General features: G+C 40.7%; 1 protein-coding gene across 1 annotated transcript; it reads right to left on the reverse strand.

The window, feature by feature from the left end:
- Positions 1–5,634: 5,634 nt before the first annotated feature.
- Positions 5,635–18,005, reverse strand: LOC121534980 (Y+L amino acid transporter 2). The gene is made up of 10 exons (XM_041841626.2): positions 17,810–18,005; positions 16,788–17,312; positions 15,444–15,569; positions 14,454–14,598; positions 13,633–13,756; positions 9,683–9,786; positions 9,235–9,331; positions 8,895–9,044; positions 8,517–8,700; positions 5,635–6,549 (listed from the first exon to the last, which is right to left on the reverse strand). Exons 2-10 carry the CDS (start codon positions 17,293–17,295, stop codon positions 6,455–6,457), a joined length of 1,533 nt encoding a protein of 510 aa, XP_041697560.1. The 5' UTR covers positions 17,296–17,312; positions 17,810–18,005; the 3' UTR covers positions 5,635–6,454.
- Between the last annotated feature and the right edge of the window lie 5,478 nt (positions 18,006–23,483).

Genomic DNA, 23,483 nt, shown 5'->3' on the forward strand with positions numbered 1-23,483 from the left:
TCTGGGTAATTGTTGTTTCACAATCACAACAAAGAAGACTAGGGGTAAAAAACAACAACCATGAAATGGATTTGGGTCCAACCTCCAACAACATGCCCATTGACCCGAGCCTACCCCCTAACTAGAGATCTTGTCATAGCATGTGAGAGTGTGATCAAGGATAATACCCCTGAAACCCCCTCAAGAACAGCGCTCTTGCTGCATCTGATGAAAAGACGTTGCAACAGAGCAGAGTATGTGAGCGAGTTGAGCAGTCGGACATCCCGCTCACGGAGTGGTTGCGCACCGCTCTTCCATGTCCTTTCCAATCGCTCCACTAAAAACAGCTCCTAGCTCAAAGGGAAAAAAACTACTGCTCCAAATTCGCTCCATTCATTAAAATCACAATTTAACCAACACCCATCTATTTTTGTGACTACTTCGACTTACAATTTGGTTTTGAAGTATTGAAACCAAACAATGTGGTTTGAATGAAAAGTATTTAAATAAACAACAGGAAAAAGTGACTGTAAGAAGCGCTCATAATTTCAAATAGGCTACATGTCATATTAAACAGCATATATACACTCTAAATAGGTCAGGAGCCAGACAGGTAGCCTATTTGAAAATGATTTATTTAGGCTCAATTATTTCAATTGTTTCAAGTCTATAGCCTACAAATAAATATATTGTGCACCAAATTCTTTTTTAATCTTCAAAATAGGAACGCTACCAAAAATAATTTAATGAAACTGGTTACAATTGATGGAGTAACCCATGATTCACCAAATGATATTTTGAAGGAGGAAACAAAGTACTTTAAGCATATGTTTTCGTTTCAGTCGCCTCCTTCTCCTCTAACTGAAGCTAATTGTAGAGAGTTTTTTTCTATTGATAATGTAAAATGAACAGCCATACAGAAAGACTCATGTAAAGGTGAAATTACAGAGGAGGAACTTCTGGATGCAATTAAAGACTTTAAGCCCGGGAAAACTCCAGGGTTGGATGGCATACCAGTCGATGTATACCAAACCTTTTTTGATATACTAAGAGGACCATTATTAGCATGTTTTAACCACTCCTATGTAAATGGTAGATTATCTGACACTCAAGAAGAAGGTCTGATCTCATTATTACTGAAACAGGATACAAGTGGAAAATATAAAGATCCAGTCCATTTAAAAAATTGGAGGCCCCTTACACTTCAGTGTTGTGATGCAAAAATTCTAGCAAAATGTATAGCGCATAGAATTAAAAAGGTATTGTCGGATATTATTCATTCTAATCAGACAGGTTTTTTACATGGAAGATACATTGGAGATAATATAAGGCAAGTATTGGAAACAATATAACATTATGGAAAATCGGAGAAACCAGGCCTGCTATTCATAGCAGACTTCGAAAATGGGTCAAAATCATGTATAGTAACCCTAGGTGTAAAATAGTAAATAATGGCTATTTCTCAGAAAGTTTTAAACTGTCAAGAGGAGTGAAACAAGGTTGTCCACTATCGGCATATCTATTTATTATGGCCATCGAGATGTTAGCTATTAAAATCAGATCCAACAATAATATCAGGGGATTAGAAATCCAGGGCTTAAAAACAAAGGTGTCATTGTACGCTGATGATTCATGTTTTCTTTTAAATCCACAACTAGAATCACTCCACAGCCTCATACAGGATCTAGATACATTTTCTAACCCCCTGGATTACAACCAAATTATGACAAATGTACTATATTACGTATTGGATCAATAAAAAATACAATATTTACATGACCATGTAGTTTACCAATAAAATGGTCTGATGGTGATGTGGATATACTCGGAATACATATCCCAAAGGAAATAAATGATCTCACTTAAATAAATTATAATAGAAAGTTAGCAAAAATAGATAAGATCTTGCTACCATGGAAAGGTAATTACCTGTCAATTTGTGGAAAAATCACCCTGATTAACTCTTTAGTATTATCCCAGTTTACCTATTTGCTTATGGTCTTGCCTACGCCTAGTGAACAGTTTTTTAAATTATATGAGAAAAAAAGATTCCATTTTATTTGGAACGGCAAGCCAGACAAAATTAAACGGGCCTATTTATATAATGAATATGAATTCGGAGGACAGAAATTATTAAATATTAAAGCATTAGACCTATCACTAAAAGCTTCAGTCATACAAAAGTTATACTTAAATCCGAACTGGTTCTCTACCAAATTAGTAAGATTGTCTCACCCAATGTTCAAGAATGGCCCTTTTCCCTTTATTCAAATTACAACCACTCACTTTCAGTTATTTGAAAAGGAAATCATCTCCCAGATATCACTATTTCTAAAACAAGCCATAGAAAGTTGGTTGCAATTTCAATTTAATCCTCCAGAAACGACAGAACAAATAATGCAACAAATATTGTGGTTAAACTCAAATATACTAATGGACCAAACATTTTTTTTTGGACCAAATGTTTAAAAAAGGTATAATCTTTGTAAATGATATCATCGGTAGGACTGGTGGAGTTGTGTCGCACATGCAGCTAACAAAAACATATGGAAATGTCTGCTCTACCCAAAATTACAACCAAATAATTGCAGCCTTACCGCAAAAATGGAAGAGGAAAGTAGAAGGGGGAGAAAGTAAGGAACTTGTCTGTCGGCCTTGCATTAAAGAACATAATTGGTTAAGGAACACTGTGATAAATAAAAAAGTATATCAGTTTATTTTAAGGACCAAAGGATAGATTGCAAAATAGTTGGGAAGAGATTTTTGACGTACTGGTCCCATGTAATAGTGTTTATGATCTGATACGCAAAACGACACCGGATTCAAAACTTAGAATCTTTCAATTTAAATTATTATATAAAATTCTTGCTACCAATAGAATGTTATTTATATGGGGGATACAATCTTCCCAGCTCTGCAGATTTTGCTGCGAAGAGACAGAATCATTAGATCATTTATTTTGGTACTGTCCATTTGTAGCTTGTTTTTGGACACAGGTCCAGGAATGGCTAAATGATTGCAATATTTACCTGGAGCTAACCCTGCAGATAGCACTACTGGGTGATCTGAAAAGTCATAGTCAATCGATCAATAACATTATAATACTATTAGCAAAAATGTTTATTTTCAATTCACAATCTGTTTCTACAATGAGAATAGAAAGGTTCAGAACTTTTGTAAGACATCACAGTACAGTTTAAATATATATGGCAAATAGAAATCCTATATGGATGGTGTTAAAAGATAGATGGGAGGTGTTGAATGGAATTGAAGGATGGGACTAATAACAACTAACAACAAACAATAACAAGATAACTAATAATGTAGGCACGCTGTGTCCATAATAAGTGTATAGGTTGTAGGTTGGGAGCTTTTGTGAAGGAGCACAGTTGAAAAGGTATGGCATATAGAAGCAAACCGGATAGACATCATGAAAGTGATTGGAGAGGTTGAGAGTAGAAGAAGTTCAGGAGAAATAACAAACAAAATGTAATTATTGTAAAATTGACTGTGTCCATAAAATGAAGATAGTAAGTATAAGCTGGAAGTAGAGGCCTAAGCATTGTCGTTCACTAGTTTACTCCAAGTAGGGAAAGGGTGGCGGGGTTGTAAAGTAATAAAGGGGAATATTTATATATATTTTTAAAGGATATGTATGTGTATGTATGTATGTATGTATGTATGTGGGTATGTATATGTGTGTGTATGTGTGTATGTGTGTATGTATCTATGTATATATGTATATATATATATATAAACATGGGGGGATTGGAAGTGATGCAGACAATTACATTGATGGAAGTTACAATCTATCTGCAATATTAAGCTGATCTACACCCCCAAAAAAATTAAAAATAAAATATATATATATATATATATATATATATATATATATATATATATATATATATATATATATATATATTGTGAAGCATTTGCAAGTGCGACACTCTAGGCTGGTAGGGACATTAAGCGCTCAGCATTTAAACAACATTTAGTTGTATTACATCATTATAGTCTATAAATTGCACATATAGGCTGTATCTTACTAAGAATTAAATACAAATTAAACGAAAAATGCCTTATTAGGCTTTGGATTCATTTTTAGAAACATGAATTTGGCCAGAGTCTGTGGCTTCAGGCTCATGCATGGTGCCTGGAGAGCAGGCCAGCAGCGGATAATACCCTCAGCGCTTGCAGAGCCGCAAGGGATGCTAAACACTCCACTCCTCACTCTGCTCCAGCTCTGCTCCGCTCACATACTCTGCCAGAGAGTAGGCGACAGTAAGACTGGACAAGAATCAGGAATACAGTGCTCATGATCAAGTTTATGTAAAGTACCATTTAGCACAGAAATGGTCACATCATTAAACTGATCAAAGGGAAAAAACGAATCCCCATCCTTGATGTCCAACAATACTATCTAGAGATGTACAGTCACATATAAGAGTTTTGAGTGTTGAGGAGATTGAAGCTACAGAATATAGGACGGAAACAGCAGCAGAGCAGTGAATCATGTTTTGTGTGTTTTCAATGTCAGCAACCAATACGTTTGAATGGAACAAACCCAATAGGTGCCAGTTGCACTGTGTGAGGATGATGCCTTTCAGGATTTGGATTTGGAGTGAAGCTACCATATTATTTAAAGATGTGAAATGCTATAATTAGATGTTTTGATTAGACAACAGTTTAAAAGCAGGTCAACTCTTGACATGACATGAGCACTGGAAATGAAAAGGCATTAGAGGTATGGGGGATATGAAAATAGATATTCAATATTTAATTCATACTAGAAAATTATGGTAACAAGAAAACAACACCTGATTTGACTAATCACAACTTTAACTAATATGCCCAAGACCGTAAAGTGGAACAAGAAAGAAACACCTTTTGGGTAAGGATCAATCAAATCTTTATCAAAATGTCAAAAGCCATAACTACAACCTAATCAAGTGTTGTAACATCTCCCAAGAGCGAGGAAGAAAGAGACAGAGAAAACAATGATCAAGGGGAACAGAAAAGGAGTAAAGGAGAGAGGGATAGGGAGGTAAAGGGAGAGAAGTAGGTGGGCTGAGGAAACAGAGAGGAACAAGTTTTGTGACAGTGGTCCACATGTGCCAGATTGCCTAACATCCGAAAGTACAGACTTGGTATCAACCTCTTACCAGAGATTTGAAAATTATACTTTGCAAATAGCCCTGATGACTATTTTAAGTCTCTAGCTTAAAGAAAACATCAAACATAGCACGATTCAGGCCACTATAAAAGTGATATGACAGTGCTATTGACCCTGAGTAACTCAGAGCTTTAAAGGCCCAGTGTTATCAAAAACGTGATTTTCCCGTGTTTTATAGATACGTCTGTAGTTGGAATAATACTGTGAAATAGTGAAAATGATGATAATGCCATTTTAGTGTAAGAGTTGTTTAAAAAGACTGCCTGAAATGTCAGCCTGATTTGGTGGGATGGCGTTTTGGTCTGCCTGGTGACATCACCAGGTGGTAAATTGGTTAATAGACCAATAAGAAAGAGAGTTCCAAACCTCTCTGTCAATAACAGCTAGTTTTCAGTTTTCCCCTCCCCACTCAGACCACTCCCAGACAGTCCTAGCAAAATTCTTGCTTGAGAAATTGTTCTTTGCTAAGAAGCTATTTTTGTTTCTTTTTGTCCATTTTTATTGAAAACAGTCACAGTAAGGTACTTAATTGTTACCCAGAAATTATTTGAAATTAGATAAAAATGGGTTGCATTGGGCCCAAGCCTAGCTAAATAAAATGGTAGGCTACAACAGTTTTAGGTAGTAGCACATTAAAATATAATCATTGAGCAATTAAAAACAAAACACATTAATAACCAAATCCCTGTTTGAGAGCTCAAATTGTAATTAATGCATGCGTTATGTGATTAGTGCTACTGTATGTAATTTACAGCATACCGATTGGTCCATTCGGCCATGTTTTGTAAGTCATAACATTGTTAGACCCCCACTTAGTGACTCAGCATAAAGTGACTCAGTGACTCAGCACAAAAAGACACAAGCCAAGGACTGTTGACTGTCAGATCTGTAGGACATGTACTGTAAGTGCTATCCATAGAAATAACCAGGTAAACCTCTTAGAGGAACATTAAGGTATAAACACTTGAAGAAGAACATGGGTAAGGACATTACATTATATTACAATGAGCATATTACATAATGAGCAGTCATACTCTTATAGGAAAATATAATATGTTTACAAAAAAATTTGAATAATCCCACAGTTATCAGTTTCTTCGCACATGATCAAGTACCAGCTCCTCTTTTGTCCTCAAGACATGGAAAGCCTTTGAGAATGCAATGTGGTACAAGCATCGAGCCCCCTCCAGCCAACCCTTCAGTGCAGCCTTTGTCCATGCACGGTTCAGTCAGGTTTCGTGTTCCAGGCATGTGCATCATGCGTGGCATGGGCCAGGAGTGGGGGGCCACCAGGCCTCCTCACTGAGTTTTGCTGTCTGCTAGCTTCTCTGGCTCCACATCAAGTTCAGTCAGACAGCAGTACAACATGATCTGGGTGTATTTGGTGACCCAGGCTGGCAAGAAAGGGGAGGGGGAGAGAGACAGAGATAGAGAGAGAGAGCGAGAGATGTAAACAAGAGGTCAGTCAGAGTTTATGTTGGGAAAGCCAAAATACATTTTGATATATGTGGTTTCTTTAATGTGATACACCAGACTAAGTCACATTGGGGCTTGATAAGCACAGCTCAGGGACAGAGTGTGACATTGTGGACTGACAAACATGGCACATCACTGAACCACATTTTATGATATACTCCTAGTCCCCAGATCCAGCCAAAAACAAACCACTGAGTCTAAAAACAGTCTAATCAAATTACACTCACTGAGGACTTGTTGTTCATAGGTCAACATGGATAGGATGCACAACAATCAATTTGTAACAACAGACATAACTGTGGTTGCTACAGTGACGATAACCTTCTTAAAACCCCAAAAGGAGTAATTTATCCTTTCGTCACCGTGAATAGTAAATACACTGAGTGTACAAAACATTAAGGACACCTGCTCTTTCCATGACATAGAATGACCAGGTGAATCCAGGTGTAAGCTATGATCCCTTATTGATGTCACCTATTAAATCCACTTCAATCAGTGTAGATGAAGGGGAGGAGACAGGTTAAATAAGGATTTTCAAGCCTTGAGACAATTGAGACATGTATTGTGTATGTGTGCCATTCAGAGGGTGAATGGGCAAGACAAAATATATAAGTGCCTTTGAACGGGGTATTGCTACAGGAGTGGGTCGCAGTTCCGGAGCGACCCACTAGGGGTCATCCTCCGACAACCATAGGCACCTCCTCACTCACAGTTGGGACTAATTATCTGCCTATTGGTGTCACCTGTGGCTATCTGATTCACCTGTGTATTTATGCCCTCACTTCCCTGTGTTCCCTTGCTCAGTTGTCTCTGCTAGTTCCTTGATGTCAAGCAGTACGTCTCAGTGTTGGATCACGTGACGGAGTTACAGGTACTCGAGAAGTGTTCACCCTGTGTCATTGTGTTTTTCCAGTCAGAGTTAGTATTTTGTATTGTTTGTTGTCAGTCTGTTGTTTGGAGACCTATGTGCTCCTCATTTGTTTTCGTGAATAGTCCATTATTTTGTATCCTGGCTTTTGGACCACCAGTAAAGATCCTTGTTTCACCATCCTTGCCTACTGTCTATCCTGTACCGTACCTGGGTCACACCTCACACCAACCCTTACAGGGTATGGTATTAGGTGCCAGGTGCACCGGTTTGAGTGTGTCAAGAACTGAAACGCTGCTGGGTTTTTCATGCTCAAAAGTTTCCCGTGTGCATCAAGAATGGTCCACCACCCAAAGGACATCCAGCAAACTTGACACAACTGTGGGAAGCATTGGACTCAACATGTGCCAGCATCCCTGTGGAACGCTTTCGACACCTTGTAGAGTCCATGCCCTGGCGAATTGAGGATGTTCTGAGGGGAAAATGGGGTGCAACTCAATATTAGGAAGGTGTTCCTAATGTTTTGTACACTCAGTGTATATCTAACTGTCTCTTGCCTACAGTGGCACTTTTGTTTATCAACCACCCAATAAACTCAGGCGTTCCTACAGACTTCCACCTTAGCACCTTTTACTAACATGCTTCTAAAAAGATACCACATCTTTAGATTTTTCGGTCACACTTTTCACTCTTAAACATATGAATCCTCAACACATGAAAATGTGTGGACACGCCAGTCTGCTACACACATTGAAATCATATTTCTTCATACATGAAATGGCAGAATTAGAATTGAAAATCACAAAACTACCAAGACAGTTACTTTCTAGCTATAATGCATATGAATATGTTACAGTAATGTTCTGCAAAAATTGGGGACGGTTTGACAAACTCCTGGACTAAAAAGCACTTTCAAAAAAATAATTCCATTTAGCATGCTTTCAAGTCCAGAAGTAGTGTTAAAATGGCTCCGGGAAACCAGCCCTGTGTCTGTGTGTCTCTAGCTCTGATCCTTACCATTTAGTCTGCCTATAAACTTGGGCCTCCTGTCTTCAGGCAGGTATATGGCCACGTAGTAGACAGGCACTCCAGACAGGGCGATGCCGATCCCTATGAGGGAGTTAATGGTGTCTCCGTATAGAGGGACGATGACCAGGAACAGACTGCACAGGCAGTAAACGAAGGGAAAGAACAGGGAGAGCTGTGGAGAAGAGCCAATGGTTAGCCAGGATACAGCAGGTCAAACTATGGTGATGATACACAACTATGCAGATGCAAGTTTACTCATCCATTGGCATCCCTCTCTCATCTGTATGTGTGTGAGACAGAAATAAAAAGAGAGAGAGACAAGTCAATCAAACACACAAACTCAGACACCAATCTTTCTAACATTACCTTAACGGGTCTGTGTCTGTCTGGCTGAGTGAAGCGCAGATAGATGAGGCCGGCCACAGACAGGCCCACGTAGAGCCAGTAGCTGAAGCTGAAGTAGTTGATGAGCTGGAACACGTCCTCCACACACAGGAAGATCAAGCCCATCAACCCCTGCAAGAACACACAACCCAGGGATCAGTGACGTTCTACTGTGGGTCTGATCTGAATGCGCCATAGACTTTTAAAAGATAGATCATAGATTCCTTTTGGGTTGCCATGGCACGCACTTGTGACCTAAGAGATATACTATACAGTCGATATCAAAAGAGAGCATTATGCTCTAAGATGTGATGTCACTCACGTTGAATATGAGGGCGGGCACAGGTGTGTAGCGCTCCGCCTGGATCATACTCAGACTGTTTGGAAGGTGTCCCTCTCTCGCCCCCACGAAAAACAACCTGGACAGGGCATACAGCAGCCGCAAGGGAATGGTTTCAGCGCTTCAGACCTAAAACTTGATTTTAATATCTGAAGTGATCTAACCACAAGTTGATTGTAGGACATTCAAATATCTCAGATAACGTCCATTGCCAGTCACTGAAGGGATAAAGCTCTGGCTTTCCATGACCACTAACTAGTTCAATACATTTTCACTAGCATGCTACATGCTCCAATTATGCTAGCCGGGTGATTGTTGACGTTGGTTGCTAAATAACCATCTAACAAACTTTAAAATATATTTTGATGAAACAACAACACCTTAGATCAATTTTAAAAAAGTGAACTCTCTCTTTAAATGTGGTCAGTACCTGGAGGCAGCGATAATGGAGGCGTTGAGTCCTCCGTAGCAGGACATGGCCACGGAAATGGGAATGATCCACTTGAACGGTCCCAGGACCGCATTTCCAAAAGTCTGTGGGATTAGACGAAATGGGTTGAGTAAAATACACAGAACTAAAAATATAAACGCAACATATAAAGTGTTGGTCCCATGTTTCATGAGCTGAAATAAAAGATCCCAGAAATTTACATTTCAGTCATTTAGCAGACGATCTTATCCAGAGCGACTTACAGTTAGTGAGTGCATACATTTTCATACTGGCCCCCCGTGGGAATCGAACCCACAACCCTGGCGTTGCAAGCGCCATGCTCTACCAACTGAGCTACACGGGGCCAGACGCACAAAAAGCTTATTTCTCTCAAATTGTGTGCACAAATTTGTTCACATCCCTGTTAGTGAGCATTTCTCCTTTGCCAAGATAATCCATCCACCTGACAGGTGTGGCATATTAAGAAGCTGATTAAACAGCATGATCATTACACAGGTGCACCTTGTGCTGGGGACAATAAAAGGCCACTCTAAAATGTGCAGTTTTGTCACACAACACAATGCTGCAGATGTCTCAAGTTTTGAGGGAGCGTGCAATTGGCATGGTGACTGCAGGAATGTCCACCAGAGCTGTTGCCAGATAATTTAAGTTTTGAGGGAACGTGCAATTGGCATGGTGAATGCAGGAATGTCCACCAGAGCTGTTGCCAGATAATTTAATGTTAATTTCTCTACCATAAGCCACATCAAACCAATGTTCCCTCTAAGCTGAAAGCCGGCGTGCAGCTCCCCGGGACTACCGCGCAGAAGAAATATCAGTCCGCACAGAGAAGCACGAGATTGAACTTCACTCAACTTTCTAGATTTTCCACCCTTAGTTAACACTATCAACGTTTCCCTTTACTGTGGGAATTGTGATCGAAACAACGCAATATTAGCCACTTTGTATGCAACTTACCGAAACAAAACTAGCTATGCAAGACTTACTATGCAAAACTAACTATGCAAGAGATTTTGTTGTAGGCAGAATGCATCGGAGTAGGATTCTATTGCATTGACACGCATGACTCCGCCCGTCATCTACACAGACCGGAGCGGCATAACCAATCAGAGCTGCAGTAGGCCTATATGCAAATAGACCATTGCCATAACGGATCTGTGCGGTCGTGAGTAGATGCGCTTGTTTTGAGATCAAAGTGAGAGTTGCATGTGCCCACGTGTGCACTTGTTCATATCCTTTGCTAGTTAGTGAGTTATTAGCCCAGTTGTAGATCATTTGTAGTCAGCAATGGGGGAATGATTGCTTCTTTGAAAAGCCAGTCGGATAAATAGCTTTTTTTTGTCTTAAAGGGCAGTGTTGTATTTTGAGACAGGCTTGAATAAGCTAAGTAGCCAATAAGCAGAGGGTAGCATAATTTATCTGATTCTCTGTAATAATGGTATGGGAATAACATTTTATTTTGTAAAGTGGTTTCTTGCATCAAACAACACAACATTTTCAGTCACCTCCTTGTCTGAAGGACAAGTGGATAAACAGGTTAATGTTAAGCCCTGCATGTTTTTTTCAAAAGCGTCATGGAATGTAGTCCTACATTGAACAACACACATTGGCTGCTACTGTAGGCTGAATGATAAAATAGCTATTTCCATGTTAAAATGTTATGGGAAGCATTTTCTCCATTGTTTTTTATGGTAGGCCTACATTATGATCTCCACAGTAGCCTACTTGACCACTGTCTTTAACTGTAACCTAAAGCGGGTACAGCCTCAGTGTTCACAGTAAACGCACGCTGGAGGATGCACAGAATTTTCACAACGTTCAAGTTTGAGCTCAGCAGACCTCTCGTTTTAGAGAATTTAGCAGTAGGTTCAACTGGCCTCAAAACCGCAGGCCACGTGTATGGCGTCGTGTGGGCGAGTGATTTGCTGATGTCAACGTTGTGAACAGAGTGCCCCCTGGTGGCGGTGGGGTTATGGTATGGGCAGGCATAAGCTACGGACAATGAACACAATTGCATTTAATCAATGGCAATTTGAATGCACAGAGATACCGTGAGGAGATCCTGAGGCCCATTGTGAGGCCCATTTTTTTTAAAGGTATCTGTGACCAACAGATACATATCTGTATTCCCAGTCATGTGAAATCAATAGATTAGGGCCTTATGAATTTATTTCAATTGACTAATTTCCTTATATGAACTGTAACTCAGTAAAATCTTGTTGCATGTTGCATTTATATTTGTGTTCAGTATATATTATCAAAGGTATATAATTATTATATTTAAAATACACCGTAGAATTCAGAATACTATCACTTATGTTGCATGCAGCAACATGTCTTCTAGTAAAATAACTACATTACCAGTCAAAAGTTTGGACACACCTACTCATTCAAGGGTTTTTCTTTATTACAGCTTTGCACACTCTTGGCATTCTCTCAACCAGCTTCAGCTGGAATGATTTTCCAACAGTCTTGAAGGAGTTCCCACATGCTTAGCACTTAATGGCTGCTTTTCCTTCACTCTGCCATCCGACTCATCCCAAACCATCTCAATTGGGTTGAGGTCGTGGGATTGTGGAGGCCAGGTCATCTGATGCAGCACTCCATCACTCTCCTTCTTGGTAAAATAGCAGTTATACCGACCTGGAGGTGTGTTGGGTCATTGTCCTGTTGAAAAACAAATGACAGTCCCACTAAGCCCAAACCAGATGGGATGGCGTATCGCTGCAGAATGCTGTGGTAGCCATGCTGGTTAAGTGTGCCTTCATTTCTAAATAAATCACAGACAGTATCACCAGCAAAGCACCCTCACAGCATAACACCTCCTCCATGCTTTACGGTGGGAACTACACATGCAGAGATCATCCATTCACCCACACTGCATCTCACAAAGACACGGCGGTTGGAACCAAGAATCTCCAATTTGGACTCCAGACCAAAGGACAGATTTCCACCGGTCTAATGTCCATCGCTCGTTTCTTGTCCCAATCAGGTCTCTTCTTCTTATTGGTGTCCTTTAGTAGTGGTTTCTTTGCAGCAATTCGACCATGAAGGCTGATTCACACAGTCCCCTCTGAACAGTTGATGTTGACATGTGTCCGTTACTTGAACTCTGTGAAGCATTTATTTGGGCTGCAATTTCTGAGGCTGGTAACTCTAATGAATTTATCCTCTGCAGCAGAGGTAACTCTGGGTCTTCCATTCCTGTGGCGGTCCTCATGAGAGCCAGTTTCATCATAGCGCTTGATGGTTTTTGCGACTGCACTTCAAGAAACTTTAAAAGTTATTGAAATGTTCCATATTGACTGACCTTCGTGTCTTCAAGTAATGATGGACTGTCGTTTCTCTTTGCTTATTTGAGCTGTTCTTGACATAATATTACTTGGTCTTTTACCAAGTAGGGCTATCTTCTGTATACCCCCCCTACCTTGTCACAACACAACTGATTGGCTCAAACACATTAAGAAGGAAATAAATTCCACAAATTAACTTTTAAAAAGGCACACCTGTTAATTGAAATGGATTCCAGGTGACTACCTCATGAAGCTGGTTGAGAGAATGCCAAGAGTGTGCAAAGCTGTCATCGAGGCAAAGGGTGGCTATTTGAAGAATCTCAAATATAAAATACTTTTTTGGTTACTACATGATTCCATATGTGTTATTTCATAGTTTTGTTGTCTTCACTATTATTCTACAATGTAGAAAATAGTAAAAATAAAGAAAAACCCTTGAATGAGTAGGTGTGTCCAAACTTTTGACTGGTAGTGTACATTTCCTGAAATTATTAAAAGGGTCATCTCAGTTTATCTGATATATTGTACTATAGTACTGTCTAACAACGCAGAACACAGATGCTGAAAGACATGTCACATTATCTTAACAGCCCCATATTTGGCCCTATTTTTAGCATGTGGGGTCAGGGTTCTCACCACGGCGACAGCGTCACTGGCTAGTAGCGAGGGCATGTCCAGAGCCACGTAGTAGGCCACATTGGTCAGAAGGTAGATGATGGTCACTATGGGCATGGAGATAGCAATGGCCAGAGGCAGGTTCCTATAGCAACAGAGAAATCAAAGCGGTCAATAGGTCAGCGAAACAAATCTATGATAGTGGATGAGGCCATTTACATTACTTCGTAAACACACAAATGTTTATTATCCATTATCATTATAAAGGTTCCCTGAACAACATTTTTCGGACTCTTGTACAATAGACCCATCTATAAATAAACCCAATGCTCTTTAACATGTGTCTCTATTCAAGAGGCAACCTTGTCCTTTCTTCAACACCATGCCAAATTAGGCCTTGAGCTTGGCTCCCATTTTACCCCTAGTGCGTAATCATTGTACCACCATCCAAATATACAGTCCAATCATGAATAGTGATGTTGTCTTTGCTCTAAAAGGCAGAACGTGTTGGGTGAAGGGGGCGTGGCTGATTGGGGATGACACCACTGACGCAGCTACTTTGAATATGGGCTGGACTCGATTTAAATCAGGCATGAGTACAGTGATACAGTACAGTCTGAAATATGTTTGAGTTTATAATGGGCGAAGGCTGTGAGAGTGTAAGAGAGGAGATAGATCCTTTGTTGTGTGTATAAAGCCTGCTAACAAGTCTACCACTCTCTGGGCTAAGACAGATCCGATCAACTAAAAAACCAACAAAAGCATGCATTTATAATGCCTTGTAAGACTTGTCATGAGAATGTATGGCCCCTTGTAAAATAATGTGAAAACAGGGAGATTACCTCTCTGGGTTCTGGATCTCCTCTGTGACAAAGTTGAGTGTGTCCCAGCCAGAATAGGAGAACAGAGCTGAGTAGAGGGCCAGAGCTATAGGCCCAGGCTCCATGGAGGAACCCTCAAACGGATTCTGAAAGTTCTGGGTTTCTCCTACAGGCAGGAGGGAGAGATGGAGAGAAAGAGAAAGGTAACATTAATCCCTTCTATTACATATCTTTATATTTTTTCCTTGTCACTCTGAACATTCAAAGGGGCAATCTGCGATTGGGGCATAATATTTAGCATTTTTTTGTATTTATTATATACAGTATACCCAGTGATTCCTTATATACAGTATCTTCTAAATGCCTCATGAGCTTAGTTCAACTGTTGTACCCCCTCAGAACCCCAAATATAAGCATATTTTACTCTATTGTTTGTAAATAATATAATTGTAAACAAACACTAAATAGCCTCAAAAGTATACTTTTGATATCATGCATAGTCAGTCCTTGTAACCATAGCTTTGTCTATGAATTTGAGAGTGGTTACATTTCTCCAGCCTCATCCCTCAGTTTTTACCAAAACTGTGGCTGGGTAAATTGCTTTGTTATTGTTTGTACTGCAGATTTCCCCTTTTAAGGGATGTTAATAATCTTGTCGTCGAATTCCCTAAGGTATCGTTTCAAGAATGTAGCAGTGCTAGTGAAAAGGGATTGTTTCCGTTAGCAATGCATTCAAAAGCATGGGAAAAGGGCTCTCCCTTCCACAAAAAGGGACGCCCTCCCTCACTTTCCCCATCCTTTAAAATGGCTGCTAACGGAAGCAGCCATTCCGCTAGCAGTGCTACATTTCCCCAAAATGTTAGCCAGATTCTCGTGAACGTTGCTAAATAACAAGCTAGCTAACAATTTTAAAAACAGCATGGAGGAAGTCTACAATAAGCAAAAAATAAAAAGGGAACTATCCTTTTAAATCTTCCGCCCATATCCCCTCCACATCACAATCTCTCGTACCTTTGGCTATCTTCATGATACCTATAATGATGATGAGGATTAGTGACATGAGCTTGGCGTAGGTGAACAGATCCTGGACCATGGTGCCCCACTTCACATAGGCACAGTTTACAAAGATAAGCATGCCTGGCGGAGAGAGGGAGGAGAGAGTGAGAGAGATTATATGCGTTAGCAAACAGATGCAAAGTAGAGGAGAAAAGGACAAAGCAGAGGAATAGTAGAACTTTGTGTTTTTGTAATATCAGTGTGGTCCTGAGTTACCCCTTCCAAATCCCAAAATAGTTTCTCTGTCACAGAATAATCTGTACTGTTTGTGTAACTGAGACAAGAACACACACAGTATATCTTCTGTAACCAACGGTAACTGAAGCAGATGGAAAGGCAAGCGCTTCACATCCCTTCACTGCTATGAAACAGATGGAACAGATGGTAAACTACTAGCGGATACAAAATAATGGCATGTTTAATGGCATGTGTGTGTCTATCTCTCTCGCTCCATAATGATGAGTGAAGCGTGTGTGTGTGTGTGTGCGTGTGCATGCGAGGAGAAACCAAACTTTAGTCAAACCAATCTAGGGCCCAGAGTTTTCCTAATTATGTGTCCTGACCAGGAGAAACTCAGTGCCCTACTAATAACCATTATATGAGCTACTGCACTGGGCCTAACCTAGCACTGTAGTTACTAGGTTAATGATCCACAGACCCAGATCGCAGCTCATTTATGCTGGCTGTCAGCCTCTCTTGCATTAGTGGCAGATGTCTCTGGGCTGAGGGAAACTCTAGTCTGGACAGTGTGGCTGACTGATGGCATTGCTGCTCTCTAACCTAAATACCAGCTCAGTGTGCCAATTTCAGATGGCCAAGAGCCACACAAAGCAAAGTGGGTGCAGGGCTATTTTAATGCTCTGACTGGGCATTGAGTTGAGGATGTGTTTGCGTGACTAAAGAGAGTGGTTTATCTGAATATGGCCTTATTACAGTAAAGCCACCTACCATTACACACAAAAAAATAACTTTCCAAAACACCCTTCATTCCAGAAATAGAGCAAAGTCAATTATATTCTTCACAATCACATGTTTAGACAGACATGAATACACACACCTCTATCTGAAGCCTCTCAAAGGAACAATTCTGGAAATGTTTTGAGAGTCTTTACCTAAAATAGTCATTGTTGCTAGACCCTAGTCATCCCCAATAGAAATTGATAAAACCCAAAGAGACGGTTTCCAGGACACGGCCAAATAGCTTTTTAGTCCAGGACTAGGTTTAATCGGGCCCATAAAGTCTTCATTTGTAACTTAATGTTAGTGGTAAAAACAAACAAACAGAGGCAGGTCTCTTACAGATGCAGGCGGCAGCAATGAGGCGGATGGCATCGTAAGGTGGCTGGCAGGTGGGGTACCATGCCTCCACTAGGTAGTTGGCGAAGGTCAGTGAGATGACCGCCTGGCTGGCCGGCTCAATGAGCAGGATGGACGTCCACAGCCTGATAAAAGCTAGGAAACCGCCAAACGACTCCAGGATGTAGGCGTAACTAGCGCCCGATTTAGTGATCGTGGTTCCCAGCTCTGCATAGCACAGTGCTCCGAAAACGGAAAAGATGCCGCCGAGAGCCCAGATGACTAGCGATAGCCCGTAAGAGCCGCTGTGCATGAGGACGCCTTTAGGCGAGACAAAGATTCCAGAGCCAATCATATTGCCCACGATGAGGCAGATGCCATTGGGGAGGGAAATCTCGCGCTTCATTTGCATCTTTTCTTCGCCGCCATTCGGTGTCTTTAGGTCTTCGTTGGACTCGGCCTGCGAGCAAGGGCACAGCGATCGCGACATGGCAGCCAGCTTCTCTCTCATTCTGCCTAGTTGAGGAGCTGAGGAAAACAGGAGGGTAAAGAGAACATTAATACAAGGGAATAAACGTCAAGTTAATAGAATATATTCCGATTAAAATATTAGACAGTGCCCACCCTCAGTTAATTCCAAAACCAACTAAATCAAATAAAACTGTGCCAATCTTTCACTTTAGTTTTGTTCGATTTTGGGATGAAGTATGTCTTTAAGTTTGGATTGGACTAAGGGGCTCCCTGATACTAAAACTGAAACAATTCTCCTGCCATATCCTCTAAAGGAGAGCCAGAGCACCTGCTCTCTTAGTCCTTCAGCAGGGTCAATTATGCATTCTATGCAACTGTATGCCAATGGAAATGTAATTGTACAAATGGACACAATGTTCTGGTCAGAAGTAAGTCTCCTCTATCATGGTCGTCTACACAAATAGTTCAAGTCACGGGTAGAAAACAATCCATAAACCTAATGATCTAGTGATAAAATATAAAGTAAAAAAATATATATTTAATACACCACCTACCTGTTGTCTACAAGAGAACAAGGGTCACAACAGAGAATCAGGGATTTTCCTCTTCTAAGGGTGAATGCTCAAATGTCGACCAGTCATATCCCCACAATTTGAGTTTCCTGAGTCAAAGATATCTGGAGGAGCTCACACTGTTGAGAGGTAGCAACAGGACTGTCAATGTTGCAATCCCAGCGCAACGGCTGTTTTCCCAGCGATGACGCCCTCTCGTGTTCCCCTGCTATTTCGGGAGAATGTCAGTACTCAGAAAGACAGCCCCCCCCACTCTTCTTGCCCTGAGGGAGACCTGATAACGTGGGATGTTGTTCACTGGGCGGGGTAAAACTGTTCCAGACCAAAATGTTTACGTGGATATTATTGTGGAGTCAAGTCCCATCATTGATCCCACTCAAGTGTCCTTGAGTTACTTTGTAGCTGCACATTCCTGTACTGTAAAGACAATGCCGTGACTTGAATGATGAAATCTATTACAGTTTGGCCCCCGACCATTTAGTTTTCACAATATAGAAGTCACAAACAAACATGGCCTCTGAACATTAGTATGGTTGGGTAATGAGGAAAAGAGGCCTACAGGACAAACACAGGCTGATTATGGAAGGTCTTATAAGGTGATACACTTGATATTCTATTTTCTTGTAAGCCTGACCACATAGGGCAGCGTTTCCCAAACTTGGTCCTCGGGACCCAAAGGGGTGCACGTTTTGGTTTTTGCACTAGCACTACACAGCTGATTCAAATTATCAAAGCTTGATGATGAGTTGATTATTTGAATCAACTCTGTAGTGCTAGGGCAAAAACCAAAACGTTCACCCCTTGGGGTCCCGAGGACCGAGTTTGGGAAACCGTGAAATAGGGACTATTGGAAGCCAGAGCATTGCTATCTCCCTTATCACAAGATGTCTTCCAGTATAGAAGGAATCATGCATTGTAAGGAATAGGGATGCATAATATCGTCATCAGGGAAAAGCAATCAAATAAAAAAGTGAAAAAGTATTTGTCCCCTTTCAAATGTTCTCTACTTTTGCATATTTTTGATACTGAATGTTATCAGATCTTCAACCAAAACCTACTATTAGATAAAGGGAACCTGAGTGAACAAATAACACAACAATTACATACTTATTTCATTTATTTAATAAACAAAGTTATGCAACACCCAATGCCCCTCTGTGAAAATGTAATTGCCCCCTTACACTCAATAATTGGTTGTGCCACCTTTAGCTGCAATGACTCCAACTCTGTTTTAGTGTTTAGAAATACAGTATATGCACTTTGTGTATCTAGTCCCCCACATTTAAAGACTAATAAGTATTTGTACAAATTCACTTATAGTGTATTAAATGTAGTCAAACGTTTAGTATTTGGTCCCATATTCCAAGCACAAAAGGACTACATCAAGCTTTCTAAAATGTGGTTTGTTAGAGGGCGACTGGAATAAAGGCCTGCACACCCATTAGCTCTCCTGGAGGATGGTTGACTTTTGAAATAACTTACTAATTTAATACACTACAAAACATTAAGGACACCTGCTCCATGACATAGACTGGCCAGGTGAATCCTGGTGAAAGCTATGATCCCTTGTTGATGTCACTTGTTAAATCCACTTCAATCAGTGTAGATGAAGGGGAGGAGACAGGTTAAAGAAGGATTTTTAAGCCTTGAGACAATTGAGACATGGATTGTGTATGTGTGCCATTCAGAGGGTGAATGGGCAAGACAAAAAATGTGGGGGGGGGGACTAGATACATCAAGTGCTTTCATTTCTAAACGGTAAAACAGATATGTATGAAAATACCCTCAAATAAAATGGGACATTCTGTACTGTCGCCTCATATGAAACATTAGATCTCAAATCCAAAATGTGTATAGAGCCACATTTTAAAAAAAGTGTCTTCACTGTCCAAATAAATACGTAGGGGAGTGTACATACATATGTATACAGGATCTTTGATAGATTGTTGATTGTAGATGTGAAAAAAGTACATAAATAGACATGGATAAAACAGAAGTCTGACCAGGAATATGGCAATGTTGATGGCTGCTTGAAGGAATTCCATGTAAAGCAATGATTTCTTCAGACACTTTTCTAACATAACAGACAAATAATGGTTTTAAACAATGCAAGAGTTAGACTAAAGATAAATAGAATAGTGGAATAAAAAAGGGTGAAAAACATCTCTAATGAGAGTTGTATTTATACAACATTTTGCCCCACAATATATTAAGGCGAATATAAATTGACTTACAATCTAATTTCATCAAATCTAGAGTTTTGTGCAAATATCATGTTGGAAAACAATTGTGGAAAATAATACAAATCTTGGATGAGGCACAGTATCAACGACATGGCAGGAAAAGTGCAGAGGATTGTGGAAGAGATTCTCTCCTGGCTGGCTTTGGCTCCCCAGTTGCCACCCTACACCACAGACCATTGGCACAGCACATGTTCCAATTCAACAAACGCTGAAAACAAACTTACAAAGAGCACCCTTGTCATGGGGGCAAACAATGTGCCTTGTTAAATCTACAACACACAAATACAAAATAGGTAAGAACACTTAGATGAACCTCACCCAGTGCTCCTCAATTCCGGAGGGTCACAAATGTGGGGCACGGACCCGAGGTCTTTATACTTAGCCACAGTGCCTTCAGCACCCATATAAGGAAGTGCAGTGATGATAATGCCTCTAGAAACTACACATCTCTGCGTTAGTTCCCTATATGGAGCCAATGCATGCACACATCACTGACAGAGAGAAACAGAAACTAAGGAAGAAAGAGAGGATAATGAGTGAGGTAACCACGGTAAAGGAATAGTTTTATCAGGAAATTGCTTTGTTTTGGCACTTAGTCATTTCTGGGTATGTCTTAGCAGAGGTTGAAGCAGATGAAACTGTCATAACAGTCATGACACAGGGACCCTGCTGAGGCCTCTACAGGCAATAGAGTGTGCATTGTAGACAGCTAGCTAGTGCTCACATTGTAGCTAGCTATAATGCTCAGATTGAAGGTACATTGTAGCTAGCTAGCGCTCAGATCGAGGGTACATTGTAGCTAGCTAGCTACAGTGCGCAGATTGAGTGTACATTGTAGCTAGCTATACTGCTCAGATTGAGGGTGCATTGTAGCTAGCTAGTTATAACACTCTGATTTACACTGAACAGAAATATAAACGCTACATATAAAGTGTTGGTCCCTTGTTTCATGAGCTGAAATAAAAGATCCCAGAAATGTTCCATACGCACAAAAAGCTTATGTCTCAAATTTTGTGCACAAATTTGTTTACATCCCTGTTAGTGAGCATTTCTCCTTTGCCAAGATAATCCATCCACCTGACAGTTGTGGCAAATTAAGAAGCTGATTAAACAGCATGATCATTACACAGGTGCACCTTGTGCTGTGGAAAGGCCACTCTAAAATGTGCAGTTATCTCACACAACACAATGCCACAGCTGTCTCAAGTTGAGGGAGCGTGCAATTGGCATGGTGACTGCAGAAATGTCCACCAGAGCTATTGCCAGATATTTTAATGTTAATTTCTCTACCATAAGCCACCTCCAAAGTTGTTTTAGAGAATTTGGCAGTACGTCCAACCGGCCTCACAACCGCAGACCATGTGTAACAATGCCAGCCCAGGACCTCCACATCCAGCTTCTTCACCTGTGGGATCGTCTGAGACCAGCCACCCGGACAGATGATGAAACTGTGGGTTTGCACAACCAAATAACTTCTGCACAAACTGCCAGAAACCGTCTCAGGGAAGCTCATCTGCGTGCTCGTCATCCTCACCAGGGTCTTGACCTAACTGCAGTTCGGCATCCTAACCAACTTCAGTGGGCAAATGCTCACCTTCTATGGCCACTGGCACGCTGGAGAAGTGTGCTCTTCATGGATGAATCCCAATTTCAACTGCACCGGGCAGATGGCAGACAGTGTGTATGGCGTTGTGTGGGCGAGCGGTTTGCTGATGTCAACGTTGTGAACAGAGTGCCCCATGGTGGCAGTGGGGTTATGGTATGGGCAGGCATAAGCTACAGTCAATGAACACAATTGCATTTTATCAATGGCAATTTGAATGCACAGAGATACCGTGACGAGATCGTCAGGCCCATTGTCGTGCCATTCATCTGCCACCATCACCTCTTGTTTCAGCATGATAATGCACAGCCCCATGTCGCAAGGATCTGTACACAATTCCTGGAAGCTGAAAATGTCCCAGTTCTTCCATGGCCTGCATACTCACCAGACATGTCACCCATTTAGCATGTTTGGGATGCTCTGGATCGAGGTGTATGATAGCGTGTTCCAGTTCCAGCCTATATCCAGCAACTTCGCACAGCCATTGAAGAGGAGTGGAACAACATTCCAAAGGCCACAATCAACAACCTGATCAACTCTATGCAAAGGAGATGTGTCGCGCTGCATGAGGCAAATGGTGGTCACACCAGATACTGACAGGTTTTCTAATCCTACTTTTTAAAAATAGTTATCTGTGACCAATAGATGCATTTCTGTATTCCCAGTCATGTGAAATCCATAGATTAGGGGCTAATGAATTTATTTCAATTGACTGATTTCCTTATATGAACTGTAACTGAGTAAAATCTTTGAAATTGTTGCATGTTGCATTTATATTTTTGTTCAGTGTAGTTGGCCCCTTCGACTAAAGCCTCAAGGCTAATAATTACTGCCTACCTAGAGCAGATAGTTACATTAGACTGTGACTTTACAGTGTAATCACTTTGTTATGGTATATACATTATATATTCCATTTGTATAAAAGCTACAGTATGCTTCAATTTCCAGTCATGTGTCCCAGGAAGCTCCCTTTGCTACTTGAGACATGTCTTGTGCAGACAACTGACGATCACAGAATGAAATATGAAGACAATGCAATTCATGAAGTTTCCTATATAATTTCCTTTGGCCCATTTTAGACAAACATATACACACCACATTCCCTTCAGTGTGTGTCAGTTACCTCTTCCTCTGTGACCTGTTCGTACTCTAACAATTCCCCTCCCCTGGCTTAAAGCACTGGAAAGAGGGCAGCCATGATTGATCCCCCCCCTACCCCCCTTTTTAGGGGGGTGAACAGGGGGCAGCCCCACTGAGCTATATATGAACTGGCGTCTAAGATGGTCAACCGTTGTTTTCAATGTAATCTACTCACGTTCGCATACACTGTTTCATGGTTGTTGCTATCTTTCTAGATCCGGTTTTAGAGAGCTATTTACACTCAGCGCTCACTGGAGCAGTGCAAGCAGCGACGACGTCATCCAGAAACGTGACAGATAGTGGATTCATATAAAAAGTGAACATCGTTAGCTGTGAGTGATAAAAAAAAAAATCTGCCTATAAGACAATTACTTGATTAATTTAATGGATGTTTTGTGTACAAAGGTGATGTATTATTTGCAATTTCCAAATTTGACTTATCTATGAGGCCTTCTATAGACGGGTTGGTTGTTTAGCAACAAAACCAATGTGTGCGTAAATATGGGGCAAAACAAACGTGGTTGGCTTAGATTGTTGACAACATGTAAACTATATTTAGTCTGCAATGTTTATTGAAAACATAAATACATTTGCACAATGAGCACTTGTTGTCTCAAATACATTGTTCCAGTTGTTGGTTAGCTAGCTAGGTAATTGTATCCATATTAGC

This window comes from Coregonus clupeaformis, chromosome 21, assembly GCF_020615455.1.
Source record: "Coregonus clupeaformis isolate EN_2021a chromosome 21, ASM2061545v1, whole genome shotgun sequence".
Taxonomy (NCBI): Eukaryota; Metazoa; Chordata; class Actinopteri; order Salmoniformes; family Salmonidae; genus Coregonus; species Coregonus clupeaformis.

Bases quoted from the DNA above. Each gene is read 5' to 3' on its own strand.
- LOC121534980 (XM_041841626.2), bottom strand. From the start codon at position 17,295: ATGAGAGAGAAGCTGGCTGCCATGTCGCGATCGCTGTGCCCTTGCTCG. The intron at 14,599-15,443 runs GTACGAGAGATT...TCCTGCCTGTAG, and splicing joins TATCATGAAGATAGCCAAAG to GAGAAACCCAGAACTTTCAG. The intron at 9,045-9,234 runs GTGAGTGACATC...GTGTTCTTGCAG, and splicing joins TGCCCGCCCTCATATTCAAC to GGGTTGATGGGCTTGATCTT.